The sequence below is a fragment of the Pipistrellus kuhlii genome, unplaced genomic scaffold (genome assembly GCF_014108245.1).
Source record: "Pipistrellus kuhlii isolate mPipKuh1 unplaced genomic scaffold, mPipKuh1.p scaffold_m20_p_13, whole genome shotgun sequence".
NCBI classification, from domain to species: domain Eukaryota; kingdom Metazoa; phylum Chordata; class Mammalia; order Chiroptera; family Vespertilionidae; genus Pipistrellus; species Pipistrellus kuhlii.
In genome coordinates, this window is record NW_023425438.1 from 25,030,002 (window position 1) to 25,048,538 (window position 18,537).

Genomic DNA, 18,537 nt, shown 5'->3' on the forward strand with positions numbered 1-18,537 from the left:
GGCTGTCCAGCCTGGGGTAGGTCCGGGAAGGAAGCCCAGAGATCCGGCCAGCCTCCCCCGCCCGCCGCCGCAGGCGCAGTGTGGACACGCCAGCTACCCCTGCAGAGCCGGAGCCGGGGTACTGCGCATGCACAGTGGTACCCCCCCCTCCCGGCACCCCGTCTCCCCCCCCCCTCCCCGCTCCTCCCGGCACCCCCATCCTCCCCTCCTCCTTGCCCCCCCCCCCAACCCCCGCGCTCCCAAAGGCCTCGGTTGCTTAGCAACGCGTGAGTCACAATCGCGGCTCCGAATGCCCTTTTCCTGGCAGAGCTTAGTCCCAGATCGACCCCAGGCTCCTGGCCGCCTCCTGTCAGGTCAGAGGAGCCCATGGAACCAAAGGAGGATCCGCAGCAGTAAGTGCTGAGGTTTGATGTGCTGGTTCTCCTTCCAAACAGCATTTTCCTCCTCCGGGGGCGCTCATGGAGCCATCCCCAGGGGGGCTCTCCCTCTGCCAGTCCCCATCCCCAATGGGGGGCTCTCCCTCCGCCAGTCCCCCATCCCCAGGGGGGCTCTCCCTCTGCCAGTCCCCATCCCCAATGGGGGGCTCTCCCTCTGCCATTCCCTCACCCACCCCCAATGGGGGGCTCTCCCTCTGCCAGTCCCCCACCCCCAATGGGGGGGGGGCTCTCCCTCCGCCAGTCCCCCATCCCCAGGCGGGCTCTCCCTCTGCCATTCCCCCACCCCCAATGGGGGGCTCTCCCTCTGCCAGTCCCCCATCCCCAATGGGGGGCTCTCCCTCCGCCAGTCCCCCACCCCCAATGGGGGGCTCTCCCTCCGCCAGTCCCCCATCCCCAATGGGGGGCTTTCCCTCCTCCAGTCCCCATCGCTGTCTCCGTCCAGGTGGTGGGGCACTCACAGCCCCGCTTCTGAAAGCGCTCCGTTTTCTGGGCATCTGCTGTGTGCCAGGTGTGCCAGGTTCTTAGCACTACAGCCTGGCCTAACATTGCTGAAGTCATCCCGAATTATCCACTCTTTCTCACAAACCACATCTAATTTGCTAGCAAATTTCTGTAAGAGATAGAATGTAATTTTACTTTTTATTCTTTTCGGTTCTTTTTTTATTAAAAAAAAATCTTAATAGTTGAAAGTATTACCTAGGTCCTCTTTTCCCCCCTAGTAGGTAGGCTTTATCGTTAAAATATATCAAGAATCCACCGCGATGAGTGCCTTACGCTATCACCCCACCTGGTCTAAGTACCTGCTCTACGTGGACAGTACAAAGGCCTTTGCTTCGCTCCTTGTCCCTTTCCAGCCTTCCCAACACAGCACTCGGTCGAGTGGGCTTCGTACAAGACAAATTAGACCCCCCTTCTCCACTGGCCCTTGCAAAGAAGACGCTAAGGCTCCAGCCATGGCGTATGGGGCCTACTCATTGGGCCCCTCTTCCCTTCCGTGGCCTTGTCTACTACTCGCCCTCTGACGCAACTCTGCTCCAGCACACAGGCCGCCTTGCTGGCATCAGCAATGGTTCTCAAAGTGTGGTCCCCAGGCCAGCATCACCTGGGGAGGTATTAGAAACGCAATTGTTGCACGCTCCCCACCACAGGCACACCGACTCAGCAACGCTAAGAGCAGGGCACAGTAATCAGTCTGGTTTGAACAAGGCCTCCAGGGGGTTCTGATGGATCCCAAGTTTTGAGAACGATTGCCTAGCTCGTTATGATGTGGAGCCAGTACTATCTGCTTCTAAAGCCAGTATTTTTGTCACTACACAGTGGTTCTCAGACTCGAACGTACACGAGAATCATCTAGAGAGCCGGTTAAAACAGGTTCCTGGGAACCTGCCCCAGAGATTGTGTTTCAGTAGTTTGGGATAGGAAATATTTCTAACAAGCCGACCATTGAGGCCAATGTTGCTTCTCTGGGGTCCACACCTTGAGCACCATGGTGAGACAGGTGCGCTTCTGCGGCACAGCCTGGCAGTGAGAGTTCACTCTGCTGGGATTCTCTTCCCTCTTCCCTGTCTTTTTCACTTGCCACCTTCATAAGGCAGCCTGCACACTATATAAAAATGCAATTTACCTCCCATATATCGATACACACACACACACACGCCTGTCTCCCATTCTTTAGTATTGGCCTTAGTACACAACACCATCTCACAGAATACTGGCATAGTTTTTTTCATGGTGCTTCGCTTTACTGTGCTCCACAGAGGTTGTAGTTCTTACAAACTGAAGGCAAGTCCCTCCACCAGCAAAAAGGTTACACCTTGCGTTATTGCAATACTTGTTTTATGGTGGTGGGTAGTGTAAGGCAATATCTCTGAGGTATGCCTGTATGTGTTTTACTTATTATTTTCTTTTCCATCTGCCTTCCTGCTAGAATGCAAGCCCTGTGAAGGCAGGGTTTTTGTCAGATCCCTCCCGCAGCTTCAGGGCCTCACCACAGCACTTAGAGGCATGGCTCAATAAGTATTTGTTGAAGGAATGAATTATTCAATGTTATTCTCACATCTCTCACAGCAGGCATTACTGTCCTTAGCTTTCAAATGAGGAAACCAAGGCTCAGACAGTCAATGCTGGAATCCCAGCTCTGATTAACTTTGAGTTTTTCGAACACAGGTTTTAACTGTGTTTTCCTTCTAATAAGAGGTTATTATAGAATCATATACTTGACATTGATGTATAGTTACTCATACCACGAGCACTTAATTGGGTGGATGCTTATGTATGCAAGTAAACAGCCACAGTCCTTTCCTCCAAGGACCGGTTCCAGTACAAGCATCTTGCTGGGTTATAGTTATGAGAAGCAGATGGAAAAAAACGAACGTCAGAAGTTTTGAATCAATCACAACCTTTAAATAAATGTTTCCATCTATGGAAAGGTAATAGGAAAAGCCCTAGGAGTTATTTATACTTTAGCAGGAATCAGCTTTTCCAAATCCTTTACAGAGAGCACTTTTTGTTGGGATGCAGGGAACTAGGATCCCAGGATGCTGAACAGTGTTTGTGTGTATTCGAGTAAGGGCTGGGAGTGTACTGCCACAACAAAGCCAGAGAAAACAGTTCCAGGGGATTCACTAGCGGTGGTGGATCTGCATAGAAAATATAAGGGTCCAGATGGTGGGAACCTAATGATAAATGAAACACAATCTTTGCCTTCATGGAACTTATTGATTAGTAAAAGGTATTGTAGTGCTTACCAAAATCATGTAAACAAGAAGTAGGTACATAAATAATTAATCGTGGTGTTATGCAAGAAATGAACGAGATACTAAAATGGAGATTACATAGAGTGAGGAAGGAGAAACCTTAGGAAACGTTTCTGCGATGACCTCCAGGCTGAGACGGAAATGTTAGTGAACCAGGTGTGCAGGGAGGCAGGTGTGCAGGAAGCTGGGAACGAGCTGGTTCAGGCAGAGGAAAAGCATTATGTGCAAATACCTGCGGGGAAAGACAGTGGTGCTGAAGGAAGGGAGGCTGGCTGGAGAAGTGAAGGGGAGGGTCTTGAGTGCAACTGAAGACTTCCGCTGGACAGGGTCTCCCAGGACCTCGGAGCCACTGTGTGAAGGCAGCATTCATTGCAAATGCAATGAAAAAATATTGGAGGGTTTAACTGAAAAAGGACTTGATAAAGGACCTGGCCCTGGCTTTGGTTTGAAGGGAGGGGTTATATTTTAAGGGATTCTATTTTAAAAGCTTCTAAGTATTCTAATTCATATGTTCCATTCTTACCTTTACTTTTCAAGTGTATGACATTTAAAATACTCCCTTTTATAATGTCTACTACAACTTATTTAAAAGAAGAAAAATCTATAAACTATTTCCTTCTAATCATTTCTTTTAACTTTTTAAAGAACTCAGTAAGTTTCATTTTTAAAAAAAATACCAGTGTAGTTATTAGAAGTAACAAGTGATAAGAAATGGAATTGTTTTGATGCCTGCACGGTGTTCTTTTCTTGATTAATTCTTTTGGTCATTTGGTAGTTTTTGTAAGTTTTCCAGGTGAGCTTTTAAAATAGTCTTCCTCATCCAGATGGATGAATTTACTAGGTAACTAGCTTAAAGGTGAGTTAAGATTAGTAAGTAACAGTCGTATGATAAAATACTACAAATATGCTTTGTGAGAGCGATCAAATCACTACTCCTCTCCTCTCAGCGAGAGTCTGTACACTGTGTTGGTCTATTGGACTACATAATCAATATTCACACAAATCCCTTTATCTCACATAATTTAGAGAAGATCCCCTCTCAAATTTTAATAGCAGGAGCCCCTTATAAATTATAATAAAGCCTAAATAGTCTTCTTGACTGATACTTGAAATATATTTAACTCTTATTTTATGTAATTATAACTCATTACTGAAAATGCTCATTGAGATAAAATGATTTACTATTTCATTCTGTTTTTCAGACAGCATAAAATAGAAGATGCTGGTATAATGTATATAACTGAAAAAGAAGAACTCAAACATGAAAAAGAACCTGGAAAGAACACATCACATTCAAAACCAGGCGTCATGATACGCCGTGTATATTATGCTAAATTCATTAACACAAATGCAAGAACATGCAATGAACCAGTTCCCTACATAGATTCCAAGAAAGGGTCAGAATATCAGGTTGGACAGATGTTCATTATATACAACTAAAATTTAGATTCAGACGCTCTTTTGCAAGATAATTTAGACACAGACTACTTAAAGGATGTAACATATGTCAGAGTAATACTTTTTATAATCCAACTGTAGGCCCAGTGCACAAAATTCATGCACAAATAAGGTCCCTAGGCCTGGCTGGTGATCAGAGCCAATTGGGATTTGGGCCTCCTGGCTGCGGGCCCTGGCCTCCCTTCCCCAGCTGCCGGCTGCCTGCTGGGGCCTTCTTTCATTCCAAGCTGCCCCCCCCCCCGGTCACATCATATAGTTAGTGCACATCATAATGAGCAATCAAAATCCTGGTTGAACTCTCGAGGGGACACCTTGCATATTAACCTTTTATATGCATAGTTTAAAGCAGTAGCCTGGAACTACTCTCATGTAACTTTTGCATATAAACCATATACAAACACACATATTTCATATACATTACATGCATTTCATTATAGACAGTCCTTGGGTTACGTCAGACTGGACGTAGGTCATTTCATGGTTACGTCGCCATCTCCCATTTATTTATAAAATAAAAAAAGTCCATCATTTCAATGTATGTACATATGTACTTTATGTTTTTTTATTATTTATGTACCACAAGTAAAGGTCAGGAATTGTTATCTTTCTTTTAAAATTTTTTTTACTGCTTCACTTCATTACTGCTGTGTATGTGCTCCATGTGAGTGACGTAAGTGCATACGTAGGTGGGTTCCGACTGACGGCAAAAATCATGTTATGTCGCACTGAGGACCTACTGTATATATATATATGCCATATTCACTCCAGAAAAATGATTTAGATTCCATATATATATATATATATATATATACACACACACACACACACACACACACACACAGTAGGGCTCAGAGGTTACTGAAAAATATCTTCTATAGTATTTGTAACATATTCTAATATAAAAAGTTTATATTAGAATAATTCAGATGCTTTCTATAAAATAATAGCTACCATTTATTGAAAGTGTATGAAGTGTTAGGAATGAGCTAAGTGTTTCATATGTTATATCCCCTAGTCTGCACAATAATTTCTATGATGTATCACTGGAAATATTTTACAGATAACATACTCCAAAAAGTAAATTAACATGTCTGAGATTACAAAGTAAGCAAAAGCCACAGTCATCTCTCTCTGGTCCAGGACTACTGCTTTAGCCAAACCACATTCTTATTCACATTATTAGAGTAAATATATTCCATTATCTCCCTTTATTAAATTTGACTTTTTTTGAGGTATAACTTATCAGTTTCCTACTGCTGCTGTTACAAATAACCACAAACTTAAACACTAGCTAAAAGCAACACTAATTTATTCCCTTTCACTTCTGGAGCTTAGAAGTCTCACATCGGTCTCATTGGCGATCCATAGGGCTGGTTCCTTCTAGATCAGTGATTCTCAACCTTCCTAATGCCGCAACCCTTTATTATGGTTCCTCATGTTGTGGTGACCCCCAACCATAAAATTATTTTCGTTGCTACTTTATAACTGTAATTTTGCTACTGTTATGAATTGTAATGTAAACATCTGTGTTTTCCGATAGTCTTAGGTGACCCTGCTAGCGGTTCTCAATCTGTGGGTCTCGATCCACAAGTTGAGAACCGCTAGCAGGGTCACCACAAGTTGAGAACCACTAGAGGGCCTGAGGAGAGAATCTGTTTCCAGTTTCTAGGCTGCCTGCATTCCTTGGTTCATGGCTCCTTCCTGGTCAAAACCAGCACCATCTCTCATCTCTCTCTCTCTCTCTCTCTCTCTCTCTCTCTCTCTCTCTCTCTCTCTCTCTCTCTCAATAACAGCCACAGAGTTCCTTTTGCCTTGCAAATTTGGGTATAGTTGTGAGTTAGGTGTAGTTGTGATTTAACAACATTTGAACAGAAGTTTGTTTTAGAGGGTTCTCTTTACAATGATAACACCAACCGTTTTTATAAAATTGCACACCATGACAAGTATGTGTGGATATGAAGTGGGAATTTTTGAGGTCAGATATGCTGTAATATCATTTAGTAAACCCTTACATGGGCAGTTTTAAGACTATTTTATTAAAAATTATTTGGCATTTAAAAGAAATTTACCGACGAGGCCTACACTGGGGAAATAAGCCTAGTACAGAGATCCAGGTTAGTGAAGTTCCAAGGTATTTTACGAAAGTCAATGAGTGACTCTCCTGAGCTCTAGTTTCGGCTCAATGTAAATCAGACTATTAACTGAACCTATCCTTACAAATTTCGTGCACCGGGCCTCCAGTATATAATAAAATTGTACAATACAGAAATATAACTATTTTGTTGATTTTTATAACTCCATCTATTAATAGAAGGTAGTTTAAGAATTTAGCATCTGTATTTTAGCTAAAAATGTGAGATATTTCATTTTTAGGTGTCTTTTAAGAAATACAGCCTTTATGAAAATATATTAGACTTCAGAACTTTGTTTTAGTACTAGACTATCCAATGACTCATGGAACCGAATGACTGTCCATTAAAAGACCTTAAGCAGCACACAGAAATGGCCTATAGTATCCAATTTTATATTTCTAATTTTTTTTCCATAAAGGTTGACTGGTGGTCACATGGTAAAGAACCTGAGCATCACTTTCAACCACCTTATGACACTAAGAGCACCCAGAGGAGTGACTTTCAAAAACCAATGTGCCCATTGGTTTTGCCAGTCAGACACAGCAAGTTTCAAAAGCCTACTTGTGGAATAGGTAAGGTTAGCAGCGGTAAAACTTCTCAATTATCTCAGGTTCTCCTATCAAGTTACGATAGTTAGATCTGCTGGCACCTCCTGAGAAAACCTCTTCTCTACAGAAGGTGAAAACAGACAAGCAAGTGCATCCCTTGACATGTGTTTTTCTTTATCCCTTCCTTGTGGATAGCTTATCTCCACACGTTTAATATACCATCATAAAAATTGTACTGACTAGTAAGCACTAACTTCCAAGTCAGAAACTTAGTAGCATTATGCTCTTTATTGAACCAAACTTTAAAAATTTCCACTGTTAAAATAGTAGGCAACACTATTTGGTACCCTGTTTCCCCGAAAATAAGTGTCTTATATTAATTTTTTCCTCCCAAAGTTGCGCTAGGTCTTATTTTCAGGGGCTGTCTTATCTTTCCATGCGCTAGGTCTTATTTTCGGAGGATGTCTTATTTTTGGGGAAACACGGTAGTATTTCTCAAAGCGCAATCTGAAGGGTACTGGTTTTTGCGATGTTTATAGATGCTCAAAAACAAACAAACAAAAACCCAGGTTGGCCAACACATAGAGACGACCAATATGTCTTCCAATAAAGGACTGATAAAGAAGATGTGGTATAATACATACGTATATGCTATGGAATACTACTCAGCCATAAGAAATGATGAAATACTGCCATTTGCAACAACATGGATGGACCTTGAGAACATTATGCTAAGCAAAATCAGTCAGTCAAAGAAAGCCAACAACCATATGATTTCACGCATATGTAGGATATCAAACGGAAACTCAGAGAAATAGAGAACAGAATGGGGGTACTAAAAGGAAGGGGATGAGTAGGTGGAAGAGCATAAAGGGGGCCAAATATTTGATGAAGGAAGATGATTTGTCTATGGGCGGTGGGCACAGAATGCAATGTTCAGATCATGTGTAATGTACATGGTAATGTACATTTAAATCCTATATGACCCTATTACCAATGTCACCTCAATAAATTTAATTTAAAAAAAAAACAGGGGAAGAAGTGGTTAAATAAGTTTTGTGAAAACTGAATTTATACAGATATCTAGATAGATATCTCTATCTATCTAGATATCTGTATATATATATATATATATATTTATACAGATACATTTATATTTTTTATAAAAAATAAAATATATTTATACAGACATCTGTATATATATTCAGAACTCTTAAAATTCTTATTCTAAGCATAAACAAACTTCTCAGGAGCAGTAATTTTTTAACCAAGAAAAGAGGAATTGTATGACATGGACACTAGAAATTTGTCTTCAAGTGGTGCTGGGCCTTGGACCCACTGAGAAACAAAGGTAGTCCTGCAACAATATTTGGACCCTCAGTGAACAAAATTCATTTATATTGTAAATGCTGTTTAGCAAGTCTCAACTTTTAGCATCAATCTAGAAACACAATATGGAAAGCCTAAACACTGAATAGAATTTAAATTTTATAGAACAGAATTATGTAAATATAATTTACCTTTCACAAGAAAGGTAAATATACAGTTGACAGAAGATGAGGAGTAGAAGGTTGTAATATCATTATTGAAGGAGAGCACTCCAGAGATGCAACCCAAAGTAGATGAAACAAGGAACAGAGATTAAGCTTAAAGTGAAGGGACCTAATATACGAACCAATTTTCTCTCCAGCCCTGGCCTCTTCACTGAACTTCAAGACTACATAGCCAACCACCTACTTGACATCTTTTCTTGGAAACTAACCTCCTTATCAAAAATAGAACATCTCATTCCTCCACCAGCCTTTTCCATCTCAATAAATGTGACTTCTATGCCCCCAGATGCTCTTGTTTTAATAATCTAGAAGTCATTCTAAAACACCTCCCTACATCCAGCCCATCAGCAAAACTTGACATCTTCAATTTTCAAAATATATCCCAAATCTTCTTGCCAATGTAGTGCAGCCACTGCTTCCTCACCCCCATCCTTTCTCCTCTATAATTTGTTACCATACCAGAAGGATTTTTTAAAAACATAAATGATATCACTCTCCCCCTTTAGGTCCTCCAGAGACTTCTTTTTGTTTTTGTTTTTTTTCCCCCAATATATCTTATTGATTTTGTACAGAGAAGAAGAGAGAGGGATAGAGAGTTAGAAACATCGATGAGAGAGTCATCGATCAGCTGCCTCTTGCACACCCCCTACTGGGGATATGCCCACAACCAAGGTACATGCCCTTGACCGGAATCGAACCTGGGACCTTTCAGTCCCTAAGCCGATGCTCTATTTACTGAGCCAAACCGGGTTCGGCTTCTCCAGTTACTTCTTGTTTGTCATGAGAAAAAAAAAAAATGTCTGCCACTATGCTTAGTACATAGCAGACAACAAATGGTAGCTATTTCTATTAATTACTAGAGGCACAATGCATGAAATTCATACAAGGGGCTCAGCCCTCGCTGCCATGGCAACTGCCTCAGCAGCCCTGGCTTCATCTGGCAGGTCATCCAGAAGGATGTCTGGAAGGTTGTTTGGCTGTTCGGTCTAATTAGCATATTATGCTTTTTATTTTTATAGATTGTACTGAACCAACTAGGTGTTGAACTGGAATCTAACTTCAGGAATCTGGCATGAATGTCTTCTTTCCTCCCTCTACTTGCCTTCCCTCCACTCCCTCCTCCTCCTCCTCCTCCTCCTCCTCCTCCTCCTCCTCCTCCTCCTCCTCCTTTCTTCTGTCTTTCCTTCTTCTTTTATCGGTATTTCTAATTTACAAGACCATTATTGTATCCAAGTCCTAGCACAATGCCCAGAATCAACCAATGCTTATTGATTAATGATATCTATTATCCAACAGATTACATAAAGTCATACTGTAATTTCAACTAACATACATACCAATATAGGCTTGCAATTTATTCATATTTTAGATGATAACTGGATTATAGATGAATGTGACTTTAAAAGAAAATATTTTAATGTAACATTTTGAAGTACTTATATAAATGAGTCTGTATATGTCAGCTTATGCATGTGGACATGGAAAATGTGTATATAAAAATGCATTAATGCCAATTATAAGTCATCTCCTAGTCATTCTGTTCCATCAGCCCACTTAATTACGCCTGGTCTTTGGCATTTCATCTTGTGCTGACAGTGAAAGTCCCCTTTATGTCTTGTACCACCACGCAATTTCCTGGCTGCCTTCCACAGTCAATTCAACAAATGACTATGCTCCATCATATCCGAGTCCCTGTAAGAATAAGTATTAACTTTTGGTTTTATGTAATAAATCTTTATAAATTGGAAAAGCTGATCTAATTTGTGAGGGAGGTATTTCATATTTATATGATACTGTGGCTGTTTAGCGACTACTTGATATTTTAACATTCTTTTGAATTTCAAACTCAGATACAGTAGTAAAAATAATTTTCTAAACTAGGTTTTCGTTTGTGTTGCTGTTTTTGCACCAAGGGATAACATAACAATTTTTTGCTATCATTATGTTCGTTTGTTTTTCCACTATATCTGTACTATTATTTTTACATTAATAATCTTTTTATATAAGATCAAAATAACTATTTAGAAGAATGGGATTTCTAATAGAAAAGTATCACTCATGTTTTTTTAAGTAGACACAAGCAAAATGTTAAGAAAATTTGTCAAAGTGAAAACTGCTAAGTTTCCTTCAATATAAGTAGTAAGTTGTATATTTGAATAAATCTTGTGGGTGTTTTTTTTTTTTTTTAATAAAATATAGATGGCTAGCACCAACTGGCTTGTTGTATCCTTGTTTAGAAAATTCCTATTTTAGTTATATCAGGTTTCTAAGAAACAAAGAGTGGATTTCAAACATTCTTCATAGACTTTGCCTTATTTCCTGGCAAGCCTCAACTAACAAGGCTTCTTTTTAAAGTAATCACTTTGGGTCCGATTTGAATTCTTATGTGGAGTAACCAACCACTAAGAAATTGAATATCTTCTTTGAGGTTTCCCCACTTAGAAGTTCTTCACTGCAGAGGGCTTCTTTAAAAGACTCATATATTTGCATAAGTGAACATGGTAGGTGTGTCTAATTCTGATAGGCATAGTGCACGGAGTAAGAAATTTCTCTCTATAATAGCTCAGGTTATCTTTCCTCTCCTTTTATTAGTCCCAGGAAGAAATTCTCTTGAGTTATTCTTTTTGAAATTCTGAGAGGTTCTAGATTACTATATAAAAGATGATTCATTAGATTTAAGTGACTTCCTTCTGAAATATTTCTGTTATCTGCACAACAAAGCACTCCAAAATGTAGTGGCGTAAAAGAACAGTCATTTTATTTGCCTGTGATTCTGCAATCTGGGCTGGGCTCAGCTGGCAGCTTTTGGCTGGTCTTGCTGGTGGGTGCTTGTGTGGCTACATTCAGTTAGGAGGTTGTCTGAGGACTGGACTCAGGTAAGACACTGGACTGATTGCTCGTCTCCATCTCCATGTTGTCTCTCCATGTGAGTTCTCCAGCAGGCTAGGGGGACTTCACACATGGCAGCTCAGGGCCTCCTCCCGGCCAAGTGCAAGGCTTTCTTGAGGATTATGCCTGGAACTGGCACCATGTTCCTTCTGCCAAATTTAATCACAAGGCCAGTTCATATTCACTAGGGGGGGGGACTGTTTAAAGATGTGAATCCTGGGATGCTGGGTTTATTAGGGCCACCTATATAACAGACTACTACAGGGTCCTAAAATCGTTCTTTCTGTGAGAGGTTAGAAGTGGCCACCTCTTCACTTCTCTTTGTCTGAAAATATCTTCAAATTGCCCTCACTCTTTACTGAATGAAGTAAATTATTTCCTATCCCTTTCAGTTTTCATGTTACAAGTATTTCCTCCCATCCTACTATTTCTCCGCTATCTTTGTTCATTGAACAGGAATCCTACATTTTGTTATAATTAAACTTATCAGGTTTCCATCTATGGGCTGTGCAATGATTTTAAAAAAAATATGTATATATTTTATTGATTTTTTACAGAGAGGAAGAGAGAGGGATAGAGAGTTAGAAACATCAATGAGAGAGAATCATCCATCAGCTGCCTCTTGCACAACCCCTACTGGGGATGTGCCCGCAACCAAGGTACATGCCCTTGACCGGAATTGAACCTGGGACCTTTCAGTCCACAGGCTGATGCTCTATCCACTGAGCCAAACCGGTTTTGGCTGTGCAATGATTTTTTATGAGAAGTTTTCCTACCCTTAAGTCACAAAAATTTTCTCCTACATTTTCTTCTCTTGATTTTATAATTTTACCTTCCATAATTATGTCTTAAATCTTAGATCCTACCTGTATGTGCAGTATAAAATAGGGGACCTATTCCATTTTTCTCCATGGAGTTTTCTGCATACTGTCTACCAAACAGTCTATGCCCCCACCATTGACTTGTGGGACCTCCTTCATTGTAAGTTAGGGTTCACTATATAAATGGGTCTGTCTCTGAGCTCTCTTCCTTAGGTTAATTTTCAGTTGGTCACTACAGAAATGTTTTCATTACATTTAGTTTGTCTTTATATCTGATAGGGAATGTTTCAGTCTTTGCTCTTCCTTTTTCAGAGTTGACCTTTATTTTTCTGTTTAACTTTGAAACTCATGATATTCCTCAAAATAATCCAGCAAGACTTTTATTTGGTTGTGCTGACATTATAGATTAATTTAGGGAAAATGGTCATCTTTGCAGTAATATACTATCCCTTCTATATAAATGTATGGAATCTATCAATTTCTACTTTTTTAAGTTAAAAGTTTAAAATTTTTTCTTGATAGAGAGCTTCTGGATTCTTTGTTAATTTCTAATTATTATTTATTGTTCCTATAGAGAATGTATCTTATTTTTCATTTTATTTTCTAGAAGGATACTGTTATTACAGCAAAATGCTTTTGATTTTTATTCACGTACCTGCTTGCTTTGCCACACTCTTATTCTCATAATTTATTGATTCTAGTGGCTTTTCTATTCAGGTAGTTATAGCACCTACAAATAATGAGAGGTAACCCCCCCACTGTTGCAATAATTATACTATTTTTATTTTATACTATTTTTTTATTTCTGTTTAACATATTAATGCAAATTAATATGTTAAGCAGCAGAATTTTAGTTCTGAGTTGTTTTGGGTATAGTACTTATTTTTCTGTGCTTTAGTCTTTCTCTTTTTAAGGAAACAAAAAATTTAATTTTCTATATACCTTAAGCACCCTCCTTGATTTATTTCTATTGAGTTCTTCCTATAAGAATTTTTCAAAGTAGATCTGTTTTAGGGGAAAACATTTTGAGACCTTTATTTTTTATTGTGGCTTCAGAGTTAAATGACAGTTTAGTTGGGTATAATAATTCCTTTAATGTTTAAAAATATCAAATAAGTTACCATTGTGTCCAATGTTGTTGTACAATTTGATATAAATCTGCTTACTCCTTTGTTGGCAATCTCTCTCTCCTCTTTAAAAGCATTTAGAATTTTTTTTTTGTCTCAGATGAAAATCTGTCTATAAATGTCTTAGATGTGAGTGTTTATGTATCTACCCTGCAGGATTAGAAGGAAAGTGGAGCAATAAGAAGCTGAGGGTGCAAAATTTGAGGCACTCACTCCCAGGATCACACAAGTGCTCCCTTAAATTTTGCATCCCATGGGACTGGCCTGTCTCTTATTCTTGGTCTTTCTACCTGTGTGGTAATCTGGGAAATCCTTTCAATCTGAGGTCTTTGAACTTTAATTCTTAGATATTTATCATTATTTCTTTAAATATTTCCTTCTATTTCCTCTTCTAGGTCTCCTGAATTTCAGTTTTGGTGCTTCTACTGTCCATGTTGCTGAGCTTCTATTTTACATTTTTATTTCTTTACCCTTCTCTGCTGCCTTCTGTGAGAGCTTCTTCGTCTGATTTTCTACTTCATGACTCTTGCTATTGTTCTCATCTTTTTTAATTATTGAATTTTTATTTCTAATATTTTATATGGTTCATTTTAAAAAATATATATTTTATTGATTTTTTACAGAGTGGAAGGGAGAGAGATAGAGAGCCAGAAACGTCAATGAGAGAGAAACAATCGACCAGCCGCCTCCTGCACACCCCCCACTGGGGATGTGCCCGCAACCAACATACATGCCCCTGACAGGAATCAAACCCGGGACCCCTCAGTCCGCAGACCGATGCTCTATCACTTAGCCAAACCAGTTTCGGCTATATGGTTCATTTTTATGGCCTCTAATTCTTGCTTCATATTATAATATCTTCTATAGTTTTGGGGATATTATGCTTATTTTAAATTCTTAGTGCATAAATTCTAGTAATGCTGTTTCACATTATATATATTTTAAATTATTTAAAAAAATATATTTTATTGATTTTTTACAGAGAGGAAGGGAGAGGGATAGAGAGCTAGAAACATTGATGAGAGAGAAACATCGACCAGCCGCCTCCTGCACACCCCTCACTGGGAATGTGCCTGCAACCAAGGTACATGCCCTTGACCGGAATCGAACCTGGGACCTATCAGTCCACAGACTGAAGCTCTATCCACTGAGCCAAACAGGTTTCGGCTATATATTTTAAATTTTGCTGTCTTTCTTTTATAACATCTGTCTAACATGTCTTAGGTCATGTTCCCTGAAGGGAATCAGCAATCCTATGTGGACAAAGGCTAAAGACAAGGTCTGGCTTATGTGTCTTCCAGTGAATTTAAGGAAAGAAAATAAGGTGCAGGCTGGAGAGCATCAGTGTCCTTTTGATTTGCATCTCTCGGATAATTAGTGACTTTGAACTTGTTTTCATATGTCTCTTGGCCTTCCTTCTGTCTTCTTTAGAAAAGTGTCTATTTAGGTCCATTGCCCATTTTTTGATTGGGTTGTTTATCTTCCTTTTGTTAAGTTGTATGAATTCCCTGTGAATGGTGGAGATTATATAAATTGGTGATAATACTGGCAAATATGCTCTCCCATGCAGTGGGCTTTTTTGTTGTTTTGTTGATGGTTTCTTTTGCTGTGCAAAAGCTTTTTTATTTTGATGTAGTCCCATTTGTTTATTTTCTCTTTAGTTTCCATTGCCCTAGGACGGTGGTTAGCAAACTGCGGCTCACGAGCCACATGTGGCTCAAGAGCAGTGGTTTGCTGCTCTGTTGACTAATGAGTTTGCCTACCACTGCCCTAGGAGCAGTATCAGTAAAGGAATTGCTTTAGCATATGTCTGAGATTTTGCTACCTGTGGATTCCTCTAGTATTTCTATGGTTTCCTACCTTATGTTTAAGTCCTGTATCCATTTTGAGTTTATTTTTGTGTATGGTGTATGTTGGTGGTCTAGTTTTTCTTTTTTTTTTCTTTTTGCATGTATCTGTCCAATTTTCCCAACACCATTTATTGAAGAGACTTATGTACATTTTTTAAAATAAAATGTTTTTAATTTTGCAGTTTGACTGAATTTTATGTTACTAAATTGAGAATTACTCTTACTCCTTACATAACCTTGTATGCTAAAAATAAAGTGAAATTTAAAAATTATCTAAAATATTAAATAGGTTAACGAGACCAATGTAAAATCCCTTGTATGCCTACCCCCCAAATTGAAAGATTATTTTCAGGTCAGGGTTTAATACTCTTGCAAATTTCCAGAGCTTCTGTCAATGGGAAATTAAAAAAAAAAAAAATTAAGTTTTCAACTACAACTGCAGCAGCCCCAGCGTCTCCCAGTTCATTCTGCTGGTGCTTGCTGGGAGCAACTTGGGCATAAATTTCTCATAGCCTTTCTAGGAGCAAAAATAAGTTGAAAAATATATTGGACATATGCTTTTCTCAAACTTTGGTTGGTATCTGTGCAAGCAACATATCTAACAGATTTCTAAAGCCATTATTGCATTACTAGTAGTTTTTTAAATTATAAGTAATTTCACATGTGGGGCTAATCTGATTGTTTTGATTTGGTTCCTTTCATAGAGAAAGAATGCTGAATCATATTTATTATGTAGATGTGTGTGGTAACCTTCCACATTTAGGAGAACCTGGTTTCATTAGCATTTTTATAAAGCCTGAATATTAGGAATGCTGAGTTTATATCCATCCACAAATCTAATTTTTGTCCTGACTTCACAAATCTTTTCTTTCCCCTCCCCCACTTAGTTCCACTTGCCTCTCCCGACGCATCTGCAGAACTTCAAAAGAAATTTATAGAACGTATCTCCTTTTTACAACAATATGATTCCAGGAAAACTCCCAATGAGCCAATACGGGGTAAGGTGAGACAGTATTTAGAATAAATTACTTAATACTTTATGATGGGATATAGTTATGATAGAACCTGAAGCCTTTTTTGTCATCATCATCTTTCTCAAAGCCGATTTAAATACGTTAACATGGTTATTATACAATCTTGACCACATCACAGTTAAAACTAAAAAATGACGTCATAATTTTGGATCCCAGTGTTTAGAATTTGGTTTAAATTATTAAAATCATTCACGTAAGGTAATAGCAAAAACATTTTGATAAACTTTTTGATATGCTTACATGTGTGGTTCAGGGGGATGCATGTAAGGTTTACAGAATCAAATAAATATAATAATAGTCAACGGCTGGATATTTTCCAACTACAAATGCTTGTTTTCATATTTCACCATAACTAAGTCATCTGTGGGAGCTAATAGACATTTGGCATTGGAATAAAAAATCCTCACATTGATGAACTGTAGTTTCTATATACCCACAGCAACCTATGGAGCAAGGAATAAAATTTGATATGAATCGCCTTATACAATCCAAGAATTAGGAGCTGAGAATGGCAGATAATGAGGTGTTGCTTCTATGACTTTCTGCTTTTTCCTTCCTGTTCATTTCCTGGTGCACCTATTTCATAATTTGTTTAAAAGTTCACCAATAATTTTGGGATGAAGGTAACAGCCAATGAAGAAGCAGAGATGGGGAAAAAAAAAAAAAAGCAGCAGCAGAGATATAAATGCCTAAATCACCAGGACTTGATCTAACACAGTGGTCAGCAAAGTCATTAGTCAACAGAGCCAAATATCAACAGCATAATGACTAAAATTTCTTTGGAGAGCCACATTTTATAAACTTAAACTTCTTCTAACGCCATTTCTTCAAAACAGACCCTCCCAGGCCATGGTATTTTGTGGAAAAGCCACACTCAAGGGGCCAAAGAGCCTCATGGGGCTCATGAGCCACAGTTTGCCAACCACGGGTCTAACACATGAATTCAGTTTATAGTCCCAGCAACTTGTATTCCCTGATTAATGTCAGCTTTGTTTTCCTTTGCAGCGGTATGGAGTTTTTATGCAGATAGAGATAAAACCAGGGAGTAGGCCAAGCGCCCCTCAGGGAACAGAGGCAGGACTGACTGCTCCAGGGCCATACTCATCAGAACAGTCCAAGAAACCAGAGAAAGGAAATCCAGCAGAGAGCAAAATGACCTCACCGTGCCTCGGCCAACAAAAGTCCTCAGAGCTGTTAGAGCCTAAAACCCCCTTATCAGAAACAGACGTCAGAGAGGCGGCCCAGGCCTGCCCCAGGAGTCCCACGGGGAGGATGTCTGCGGATGGCGCTCCCACGACTGCAGCGGATGCTCCGACCACCAGGCACAATCCTTCAAATCCGCCAGCGAAAAGTCCAGATAAAGTACCTTCTTCAGATAAAGACTTAACCCTCGGAACATAGAGAAATTTCAGAATCATCATGTAGGCTCTTGCAGTTGCTTTTTCCTGTTATCAGTAACCTCAAAACACACAATTTACATAAACAAGAGAATTTTTTAAAAAGACAATTATATCAAAATTTTAAGAGTGGTCTTAAGAATTTTTATTCTCTAATCTTTTCTCTCATTTCCACCCCCTCCATTCTCTCTCTTCGTTCCTTCTGGAACAGCTACTCGTTGAATGATGGAATACTTGGATTTATCTTCTATGCCATATATATTACTGATTATTTTACAGAAAAGAAGAGAGGGGCATAGGGAGTTAGAAATATTGATGAGAGAGAATCATTGATCAGCTGCCTCTTGCACACACCCCCACTGGGTTTGTGCCCGCAACCAAGATACCAAGATACATGCCCTTGACTGGAATCGAACCTGGGACCTTTCATTCCGCAGGCCGATGCTCTATCCATTGAGTCAAACAGGTTTCGGCTATCTTCTATGCCTCTTAACTTTTCTCTCATTATCCTTCCCATGTTACTTTACCACTAAAT

The 18,537-nt window shown here is 39.4% G+C and overlaps 1 protein-coding gene across 1 annotated transcript; it reads left to right on the forward strand.

Moving 5' to 3' along the window:
* Nucleotides 1–1,198: 1,198 nt before the first annotated feature.
* Nucleotides 1,199–18,262, forward strand: CUNH2orf73 (chromosome unknown C2orf73 homolog). Its single transcript, XM_045581009.1, has 5 exons — nt 1,199–1,395; nt 4,396–4,603; nt 7,202–7,355; nt 16,459–16,574; nt 17,611–18,262. The coding sequence occupies exons 1-5, from the start codon at nt 1,199–1,201 to the stop codon at nt 18,004–18,006; spliced, it is 1,071 nt and encodes a 356-aa protein (XP_045436965.1). The 3' UTR covers nt 18,007–18,262.
* The last annotated feature ends 275 nt before the right edge of the window (nt 18,263–18,537 follow it).